Raw genomic sequence first — 11,128 nt, forward strand, 5'->3', positions numbered from 1 at the left:
CCTAAACTGATGTGCATCTTGGAATGGTCAAAGGATGTAAACCACACAGTACTGGTCAAAAGTTTGAATGCACACAGGCAACATAGGTATGGGATGAACTGGGCAGAAGAATGAAATCAAAGCAATTCTCAAGTGCGTTACATCCCTGGGACCTGCTGCTGAAGAGCTGGAAAGACACGTTGGGTGATTTCCTCTCACAGAAGTTAACCAAATGTCTTCCGGGTGGCAAGGTGGCACAGTGGCATAGCATGTAGCACTGTTGTCTCGCAACGCCTGAGTGGTGCAAAAGGATGTGGGTTTGATCTCCACTCAGTCTGTGTGGAGGTTTCATGTTCTCCCTGTGTCTGGGTGCTCTGGTTTCCTCCCACAGTCCAAAGACATGCTTTTCAGATTCCCCTGTAGTGTGTGATACACTGATGTATGCTTAAGTGACCCATGGTAAGTAGTGTATCTAGCAGTGTAAGTCTTTGGGTGCTCTGGTTTCCTCCCACACTCTGAAGATATGATGTGCAGGTTCCCCATAGTGTGTGAGTGACAGAAAGAGAGTGTGTGTGTTCCACTGATGTATGGATGAGTGACCCAGTGTAAGTAGTGTATCTAGCAGTGTAAGTCACCATGGTGAATAAGGTGTGTGGGCTGATGATACTATGTAGTATCCACTGGAAGTTGCTTTGGAGGAAAGTGTCTGCTAAATAAATGTAAAGGACTTTGCAGGCTGAACTCTTTAACACAGACAGCTGTGTTTATTCGCAGTGTTTATTTTGCAGCGTTCAAGGCAATATCATTTGAAGCTTGGGATGTGGGCGTGCCGCTCTCCAGCGTGTCAATCTCTCCCGTCTGCCGCATCAAGCACTGCACGCGCGCTCTCCTTTGCCTCCCGCAGCAGATCTGAGGCCCTCTGTCGGGTCTGAGGAAAGAAAAAAAACGACATTCGAGGGAAGTGTCGCAGATGAACTGCGATCAGCCGTGGAGGACGTCCACAAGGAGCAGTAGTCACTTACAGTTATTTTGAAGGACTCATCTGTGATGTCTTTGAGGTTGATCGTAACATTGTAGTAAGCTCCGAAGACTGCAGCCTCCAGTGCTTTCGCTGCCACCTAAACACAGGATGATCATCGTGTTATCGGTTAGGAAAACACGTTTTGCGGTATACTTATACACAGACTTCATGTACGTTTAGAAATTAAAATTTTCTTAAATTAAAAATGTGAAGTAAACATTTTAGATTCATTACATAAATATGACATATTTTCCCTGAAACACCCAGCCCATTCTCAGTCATGTACTGTACGACAAACCTCCAAATAAATGGCATCTTTTCCGTATTTGGCAGTGTTCTGCATTATTGGTAAAATTTCACTTGTCGGTGCCATATCACAGTGCTCGAAAAGGGAAGATGAGGTTCAGATCAAATACTTGTGATGTAAGTTTGGGCTGTTATTTCCAAGCCCAGTTCACGCATCCACGTGCAAATGCCTGCTCACCTGGAGGTCTGACCTGCAGGCCACATTGCCGTAGACCTCCAGCTCTTTCAGACAAGGCCACAGCTGGTTTATCCTCTCTGCTAGGGACAGCGGGACCCCCACAGCCTCTTTAAGACCTTCTTGCATAGCCACCTCCCTCCTGGACACAGTTACGGCGGAGTCGATGACAAAGTCAAAGTCAAGACCTTTTGACAACTCTTCACAAGCCCAGCACACAGCTTCAAACCAGCTCATATTCACAGGGTCCTGGATACATAAAGCAGGGAGCATAAATCATTCAGTACTGACTGTGGCAATGTGTGTGTGGGGACAAAGAGTTTGGGGATATATCCCACTCAGCAACCACATTTGATTCCCAGATACCATATGTGACAATATGTATAACGAATGGGAAAAGCGATGCTTGTTGGGCAGTCATCTATTCAGACGTGAGAATGGTCCTTAGGTTAAGCCCGGCATGGATATGCAGCCATCCCCTAAGAAACGCCCATTTGACTTTCAAGAGTTGAACTCTATGAGGAATTTTTTTTTAAATACCCTACTTCAATTTACCAGGTATTTTTATGTGTTTACAATGACCCATTGGTATATTACCTGGTTTCTTCACAATTACAGTTCATCTCATGCTGCGTCAAGTTCTCGACCCCCATCGGCCCTTGTTTGCTAGTTTTACCTGTTATAATCTCTGTGATCATGGCCCGTGAGCACTGTCGGAAGCACATCCGCTTGTTTGATGAAGGCGAATTCATTTACATTGCTTAATTGATGGGGGAGGCGCAGAGGCGCGGTGGTTCAGTGGGTTGGACCAGGTCCTGCTCTCTGGTGAGTCTGGGGTTCAAGTCCCGCTTGGAGTGCCTTGCGATGGACTGGCATCCCGTCCTGGGTGTGTCTCTTCCCCCTCCAGCCTTACACCCTGTGTTGCCGGGTGAGGCTCCGGCTCCCCGCGACCCCGTATGGGACAAGCGGTTCAGACAATGTTTAACTGATTTCTTTTGTCTTTACTGTTCTGTTTTTTGCATTAAAGGTTCAATTAATAAATGAACATTGGGTATCATACGTATGTATGTTTTGTCTGAGCATCTGAGAGTAAGTAATAGGTACGGAAGAGCTGAGCAAGTGCAGGTAGACAGTGCTGCAATATTATGATTAATGAAGGGAAATTACCTTTTTATGTTACAATAATGGGGTGCGGTGGCACAGCGGGTTTGGCTGGGGTCTGCTCTCTGGTGGGTCTGGGGTTCGAGTCATGCTTGAGGTGCCTTACAATGGACTAGTGTCCCATCCTTGATGTGTCCCCTCCCCCTCCTGTGTTGCCGGGTTAGGCTCCGATTTGCTGCCACCCTGCTTGGGACAAGTGGTTTCAGACTGTGTGTGTGTGTGTGTGTGTGTGTGTGTGTGTGTGTGTGTGTGTGTGTTATGTTAACTGAAGTAACTCTGCCAATTTTTATGGGATTTGGAGACACTTTAGCATAAATGGTTGTCAATTTTGGGGCTTAGAACCACAGGAAAAAAATGTTAGCATAGAAACTACTGGTAATTATGTATTGAACTTACAGTATGAGACCTCATAAGGAGTGCATTACCTTATACAAAACTGTATTTATAAGATAAGATAAGATAAGAGACTTTATTCTCACTGTATGCAGTACAATGAAATTTTGTGGTGAAATGTTAAACATTAAAAACGTTAGTGTGATAATGTCTGTTATGGAAAAATGAAGAAAGGCACAGCATAGTACAGTATACAGTACAGTAATCCTGTCGACACCGTGGTCCAGGCTACAGTAGCATTGTCTTTTCCCTTTCAGTTACCCACTGAGAATAAGTAGTTCAACTATACTGTACGGTGTTGTAATTTCACAGGAAAAGTAAAATAAAATCTCAGCACAGTTCAAAACAGATTAGATTCATTCACACACACACACACACACACACACACACACACACACACAGCCTGACACTGATTGTCCTGAAATGAACCGGAGCCTAACCCAGCAACACAGGGCGGAAGGCTGGAGGGGGGACACACCCAGGACAGGACACACCCAGGACGGGACACCAGTCCATCGCAAGCCACCCCAAGCAGGACTCGAACCCCAGACCTGCCAGAGAGCGGGACCCGGCCAAACCCGCTGCGTCACCGCACCACCACGCCCCCTTCAATTCATACATCTTTTTTTAAAAATAATGAACCTAAAATGGACAACTAATTACTACTAATCCCTTCACGATAGGATTTTGAGGTGATTAGAAATTAGATTTAAATTTATATGATACAGAGAGCTTGTTTTGCGAAGTTCAATGCCTAGTAAGTACTGGAAACCAGGTTAAATCTGTGCAAGACAGAAACTCCTCAGACATTCCTTGCTCTCTGGTCTATAGGCCTTTTCACCAAGACCAAAATTATGATAGACAGAGGAATGAAGTGTTAATTTTCTTCATAAACGTGACGTTGTTTGTCTTTTGAAAACAAGCACACATTATGTGACTCTATAGAAAGGAGAGGATGACGATGAATCGCAACAGGTTTGACTGATCGCAGATTCTGCCACACCTTCTCAATGCAATGGATAGAACTGGCTGTGCCGTCACTAAACCGCCTTTAATAGCGACAGCAGTCGTTTCAGAGCAGCTGACACTGGGACAAACGCACACACTGCGATGTCGGAACCAGCGGAGGTTGACCTCGTAGAAAACCAAGCCGGAAAACACGTTTCGTCATTTGTCTCTTTGTCTTTCACTGTACCTTTTAATTTCATCTGTGGTGCTTTTGGGAAGTTTGAGCGCATCCTGAAAAGAAGACAGAGGAAAGATCAGTTGAAAGACCAGGAAAACCACACACACGCAGTCTGAAACCGCTTGACCCATGCGGGGTCACAGGGAGCCGGAGCCTAACCCGGCAACACGGGGCGCAAGGCTGGAGGGGGAGGGGACACACCCAGGATGGGACGCCAGTCCATCACAAGGTACCCCAATCAGGACTCAAACCCCAGACCCACTGGAAAGCAGGTCGTGGTCAAACCCGCAGCACCACTGCACCGCTGCGCCCCCTTTCCAGGAAAAACAGAAGGTCTTTTTTTATATCAGGACCGGGGAGCTGACACAATGCAGTCACTGTGGTTTTTAGAACCTGGCATTCAGAAAAGGAGAACTGGATGGGGTTATAAGGTTCCAAAGTCCTGCCTTCGACATCAGGACGAGCGTTGTCACAAGGGAAGCACAGCATGACTAGGCAATCAGACACTCCCAGATCACAAGACCCTGTGGCATCCACACTGATGAATAATGAATGACAGCTCTGTACAACGCCCATTAGCTGCACCTGCCTGACAAGTCCTGCTTGTCACTCTTGTCTCCGTACACTCCTGCACATGAACGCTTCTCTCCATATACACCCTTCTGTGGAAGAAAACACCCTGCGGAAGGTATGCATTTCCTTAAAAGCAGCAGTTGTGTAACATGTTGACTTGCAAATTTGCCCAGCAGCAGGTTTCAAAGGTCACAGGAAGAAAAGTTTGAGTTTGTGCCCAATCCCTCCCAACCCCCCAGTATGAATAAACAAGGGGCTGGCTCCTTAAGCACAGCCCAAAAGGACTGTTGCCTAGCAACAGTACCAGATACATGTGATCTCAGACAAGATTTTAAAACCACAAAAATGTAAAGGTGCAACAACTTACCTTAAATCGTTAACGTAATGTGAGTAATGTGAGGGGAAAGAAAATACAATTCTTGTTCCAAATGCCACCATTTAGAAAAATGCAGTGAATAAGATTTGGGACCTGGCATTGTGTAGGTCTGCTGAAAAGTCCCATTATGAATGAGTGTTTTTGCAAAGAACATTATTTTACACTGACACAATGATGGTTCACGACCGGATTACTGCCTAGAGTGGCGTTCATATGCTAAATATGTTCTCTGACTGAAGAATCACACACACACACACGCACACACACCGTCCGAACCGCTCGTCTCATATAGGGTCGCGATGAGCCGGAGCCTAACCCAGCAACACAAAGCTCAAGGCTGGAGGGGGAGCGGACACACCCAGGACGGGACTCCACTCCGTCGCAAGCCACCCCAAGCAGGATTCGAACCCCAGACCCGCCAGAGAGCGGGACCCGGCCAAACCCGCTGCACCACCGCGCCCCCCGCTGAAGAATTATTCCCTATAAATTCATTTTTTCTAGCTCACCATGTAGGCATTGAAGGCACTGGAGTCTTCATCCACCATGGCCAGAAGTTCATTCATAGCCTGGTGGAAGGGGGGGATGAGTCGCCTCATGACACTGTCCAGACTCTCAAACTGCTTCTTCCCATAGGTCATCTGTCCCACCATGGATCCTAGGGCAGCTCCCTAGAAACAGCACATTGCTAAGTCAGACAAATGAAGTGGTTCATTACCACTCTTCCCATGATACCCTGAACCGTACTTAAAGTGCACTAGTCAAAGAGTATGAATAGAGTAAAGATATAAAGTCTACTTTGCATCATCTACTGTCTTAAATGTGCAGGGTAAAAGTAACGGATTTACCTATCATCCCCAACAATCATTCACCCATCTATACACCACAGCAACCAACACGCACATATACACACACTTCGGGCAATGCAGAGTCACTAACCCACCTACAGCACATGTCTTTGGGCTGCGGGAAGACGACAAGAGCACCTGGGGGACACCCATGCAAACACAGCGAGAAACATGCAAACTTCTCACAGACTGAGAGGGGATTGAACCCATATAAAATGCACCACTGCGCCACATACATAATAGCATATAATTATAATGAATAATACACACACACACACACACACACATTTTCAGAACCGCTCGTCCCATACAGGGTCGCGAGGAACCGTAGCCTACCCGGCAACACAGGGCGTAAGGTTGGAGGGGGAAGGGGACACACCCAGGACGGGACGCCAGTGCATCGCAAGGCACCCCAAGCGGGACTCGAACCCCAGACCCACCGGAGAGCAGGACCCGGTCCAACCCACTGCGCCACCCTTATAATTATGTAATATTACATAATTGTATATAAAGAAAAGAAAATCGCTATCCTTAAGTCACAAAGGGATGATGTCATAATATGAACCATTGCAGCGATAGCAGCAGAGACTGATCCTCCCCCAGGAGCAGCTGTCCTGGCCCCCACGCTGCGGACAAACTGCTGCAGAGGAAGGGACACAAGCCTCTTGTCCTCCTGGGTGTTTTCCACCATGTACCTGCAACACGGATGAATGAGCAGTCAGCTCAGCATGTGGACGGAGCTTCCCGCGCAGAGAGGAACGGTAACTCACTCTATTATTCTCTCCTTGGGAACAAATGGCCCCAGGGAATCTAGACCCAATTTGCTGACGACCTGAAGGGGAGAGAGACCAGCGAGAGGAACGATCTTTCGGATCAGATCAAGATCAGCAGGTTGAAGACTCAACGAGCGGCAGACCATTATGTTTCAGCAGGACTTGAGTTCGACCACCGATGCGCGCTCACCAGTCGCACTTTGTGCTCTTCCTCCACCACAAAAAGATGATCCCTCTTGATGTAAAAGTCAGCACAGTCCAGCATGGCTTTGAGTGGGATCAGACCAACTATCTGGGACCCCACCACTGGAAGGTTCAAATCCTGGACAGTAGAAAAGTTGTCCAGGGTGAGACTCATAATCTGACTGCAAGATTCATTTGTATGCGTCGCTGTATTTCTTAGCAGTTTTCACACTGCGACCCGTCTGGCTGAGAAGGGGCTTGGGGTCGCAATCCCAGGGTTATTTCTTTAACACAAAATTTTAAAGTGAAGTAACGTTTGTACCTCTCAAGATGAATACAAGAAAGGTAATGAGTTAGCTAAACCCAGTAACTTATTAATAAGCTTATATTTATTCATTTAGCTGACACTTTTCTCCACTGCAGCCTACATTAATCACAAACTTACCATTCATACAGCAGGGTAATTTTTTTTTTACTGGACCAATTTAGGGGAAGTACGTTGCTCAAGGGTACTACAGATGAACCCGCGACCTTCAAGACCTTTAGATCCAAAGGTAGCAGCTCTAACCACTACACTACCAACTGTCCCACAGTTGCCACTGATTGAACATAGGCTATACCTGCCTCGCGAGACACATGTGAGATTCTGATTTTGAGTACTTCTGTGCAGCTCCTCACCTTGGCATCCCTGCAGATCTCCTCATAGACGACATGGAGGGGGGTCAGCTCAAAGTCCAGGATGTTCGTAGACACCTGTGCCAGGTTGGCCTCTTCGAGAAACCAGCCCATTCCCTGTACCTTCTTTAGGAGACCTGGCTGGAGTACAGCCATAAACCACACTCAGCAGATTGTTGTGTTGATTTGTTAACGGTGAGATAAAAATTCCTCGAGACCCCTGACTGAGACCCCTGACCCACACTGGGCTGAGACGGACAAACGGCTTCCACCTTGTCTTTGCCTCTGCCCTGCTCGCGGATGTCCAGGGCAATCCGATGTGCCTGCTCCTTAGTGCTCAGGAGGTTCACGTTGTAGGCGATGAGAAACTTGCGGGCACCTGTCACCGTGGCCCCCCAGGAGGGAACAAACACAGCAGGACCGTAGTCTGGGGCCCACTCAGACTTTTTCATCTGAGAAGGAATAAGCCCAGCATACCTTACAAAAATGTGTACGGTTCCATATCTATTTGCATCTGAGATGTTTCAGTAGGCAGGACATGTGTACAGTAAAATCTGAAATAATGCTTATGAAACTAAAATAACATTTGACGAAACAGTAGCATAGAGATGTATGCATTCCTGATGGAAGGAATAATGGAGGTAATATGACAGCAGTGCAAATATAATACAGTGACTGATGACTAGTATAATATGATCAAACTAATGACACAGTGATGAGGTTACAGAAGCTGAACCTCACCTTCTCAGGCAGTGCCTCATACTCTCCAGCTCGAATCGAGGGCAAAGATCTTCGGTTCTCCTCGCGGGCTGCTTCTCCGTAGAGGTACACTGATGGGAAGCACGAAGGTCCGTCACGTTCGCTTTCACGGGTGCATCACGTACTTCGTTCCTTCGTTTCTTTTGTAACATAAGGACAAGAAGGCGCGCGTCTCACCTGGCACTTGGAGCATGTCTGAGAGCCGCTCGCCAAAGGAGTTGGCGCAGTCCACGCACTCTCCCATAGTCACGTTCTGCACTGGGATGAAGGGGCACACGTCCATGGCGCCCATCCTGGGATGCTCCCCTGAAACATCCAAGAAGAGGTGTTGTGGGGTGGGGGTGTTGGGTTGTGCAAGCGCAATCCTTACATAAATTAAAACTATTAAAAAATATAAGCCTAGTGATGTCACCTCCGAGCATTCTGTGTGTTTTCATGATATAAACTTTGTTACTCAACAATTCCAGCATTACCACATCTAGAACTCCTTCATGACCATGCTGAAAAGCTCAAGTGGTGAGCAGCCAGACATAATGTTTCCAAGTACTCAGTTTCACTAATTCGTACACATTTACATAACATTCACGTTTATTCATTTAATAAGTAAAACTAGCTACTCTCCAAAGTGACGTACATCTTGAAGAACAATTTTTAAAAAAAGTACATTATGTCAAGAGAAGGAGAGATATGGATGCAGACACATAATTCGAGAGCACAGTTCGTTGTCACATACCATCATATGAACGAGTGTACGTCACACAAGCATAAAGGTCTACCCATTATTCAACAATTTCTCATCAAAAAATTATTAAACATAAACCTTTACACATTTATCATGCACTTAAGAGATCAGGGGAGAAGTGAGCTCAAAAGAGATGAGTTTTGAGACCCTTCTTAAATGTAGAGAGGGATTCAGCAGTTCTGAGTGAGAGGGGGAGGTCATTCCAGCATATTGGAGCCAGAACTGAAAACTTTCGCGCTTTTTATTTTGGACCTTTTGCGCATGGGACCCCACCAAGCAGGCAGAGGTGAAGAAATGTAGCAGTCTGGTTAGGGTGTTGTTAATTGAATTTATTGTATTTTTCTGTGAGATGTATGTCGCTTTGCAGAAAAGCGTCTGCTAACTGAATAAAGGAACAATATAACGTACAACGTAATGTAAAGGTAAAATGTAAATGCAATTCAACTAATCTGATGAGACTGATCTCAGGTCCTCCAGTGACTGAAGTGAATGCTTCATTGGTTAATATCGACTCTTATGAACACGTCCTAACAGCCAGCAGGCCAGTAACTCCCCTCGGCAGATGATGATGTGACATGTGACAAGCTGGTTACCCCAGCGCGCATCCCCACCTGAGTGTTTAGCCATGTCGATGAGGCCAAAGGCAGTGCGTGCCGCATTCAGCGCCCCCTCAACCACGGCCTGTGGTGAGCCCACAAAGGTGTAGACTGTGCGGTTGGTAGAGGAGCCGGGGTCGACATCCAGCAGACTGCACCCATCAGTAGCAGAGATGGCATCTGCGATGGCATCAATGACCTGTGTATAGCGCAACCCCCAGGCCCAAAACTGACATTGTATTTCTAAATTATGACGAACCATGAAAAACTCACATATTATTGCCGCATTCTGAAAAAGCGTACCGACAAAAAGCTCCGAAACATCATTGACTTCTATGTGAAATGTTAAGCACCATAAGTAGTTTGGTAGAAAGAGCTGCTGTCCTCAGGTGCAGAGTTTGGAAGGTTGAATCCCACCAACTGCTGCAGTACCAGGAGTAATGCGATTACCCTCAATTACTCTGGTAAGAATTCCCCAGCTGTATTAATGGGTAAATAATATCAGGTACCTTATAAGACATTATAAGTTGCTTTGGAGAAATGTGTCAGCTAAATATATAAGTGTAAGAATAAACACTTTCCCTTTACTGCTGATCACAGAAAGCACAGGTTTTTTTTTTCCTGAGCCAGACCATGATTCAAAATGCGCTCACTGCTTAAAACAGTAGAGCCCTCTGTTTTACCCACAACGGACTACTCTCAAAGCGCTTCTCCATTCATGGATGCTTCCCCATGCTCCAGCTTTTCTCCTACCTCTTTGTTCCTTCCTTCCGAGAAGTTTGGCACACATTCCACCAGCTTGGCCATGGCTCGTGTGGATCCCAGCGATGTCCCAAGATAGTGAGGCTCAGGAGTGTCCGAAAAGAGTAGTGTCATGCCTCCCACCCCTTCTCCTCCCACCGTGGACACGGCTGGTCTCTTCAAAGGCATCCAGAATCATTAACCTACTCCACTGTCCTGGACCCGGGTCACCTGGCAATTTTGCTCCAGCCATCGAAGCTAAAAACAAGCAGATGTGAACAGTTGGGGTGCAGTGCTGATCTGACACACTGATCTTGTTGAGCTGACACTTCGCAGAGGGATCTAGTGATCCCCATGGAGGAGAGGAAGAATGGCAGGAGAATGTAAAATCAGTGAAACGTAGCTAATGCGAGAGGGTCATAAAGAACTGTGCCTTCTGATCAGATCTCTGGTGGTAATTTTGATGTCGACAGATCCCTCGAATTCTTTTACATCCCTGAAGTCCACGTTTGAACCCAACCGTAACAATAATGCAAGCTGTACCCCAGTCTTCTCCCTTCTCTCCCACAAACACTCTGACCTTAGGACCCAAACCTTCTCCGCTTTGATGTACTGATTAACTTATCGGTGTCTCGAATTGTGCT

General features: G+C 46.5%; 1 protein-coding gene across 1 annotated transcript; it reads right to left on the reverse strand.

The window, feature by feature from the left end:
* Window positions 1–742: 742 nt before the first annotated feature.
* Window positions 743–10,636, reverse strand: ftcd (formimidoyltransferase cyclodeaminase). Its single transcript, XM_018735517.1, has 14 exons — window positions 10,497–10,636; window positions 9,759–9,942; window positions 8,583–8,711; window positions 8,388–8,476; window positions 7,919–8,098; window positions 7,650–7,787; window positions 6,979–7,110; window positions 6,786–6,847; window positions 6,581–6,710; window positions 5,677–5,838; window positions 4,231–4,274; window positions 1,485–1,623; window positions 1,002–1,097; window positions 743–907 (listed from the first exon to the last, which is right to left on the reverse strand). Exons 1-14 carry the CDS (start codon window positions 10,617–10,619, stop codon window positions 824–826), a joined length of 1,692 nt encoding a protein of 563 aa, XP_018591033.1. The 5' UTR covers window positions 10,620–10,636; the 3' UTR covers window positions 743–823.
* Window positions 10,637–11,128: the final 492 nt, after the last annotated feature.

The sequence above is a fragment of the Scleropages formosus genome, chromosome 21 (assembly GCF_900964775.1).
Source record: "Scleropages formosus chromosome 21, fSclFor1.1, whole genome shotgun sequence".
In the NCBI taxonomy this organism is placed as follows: Eukaryota; Metazoa; Chordata; class Actinopteri; order Osteoglossiformes; family Osteoglossidae; genus Scleropages; species Scleropages formosus.

Excerpts from the sequence above, each read along its gene's own strand:
- ftcd (XM_018735517.1), bottom strand. The coding sequence starts at position 10,619 with ATGACACTACTCTTTTCGGACACTCCTGAGCCTCACTATCTTGGGACA. Across the intron at positions 6,848-6,978 it reads AAGAGCACAAAGTGCGACTG|GTCGTCAGCAAATTGGGTCT; the intron begins GTGAGCGCGCAT and ends TCTCCCCTTCAG. Across the intron at positions 908-1,001 it reads ATGAGTCCTTCAAAATAACT|ACCCGACAGAGGGCCTCAGA; the intron begins GTAAGTGACTAC and ends TTCTTTCCTCAG.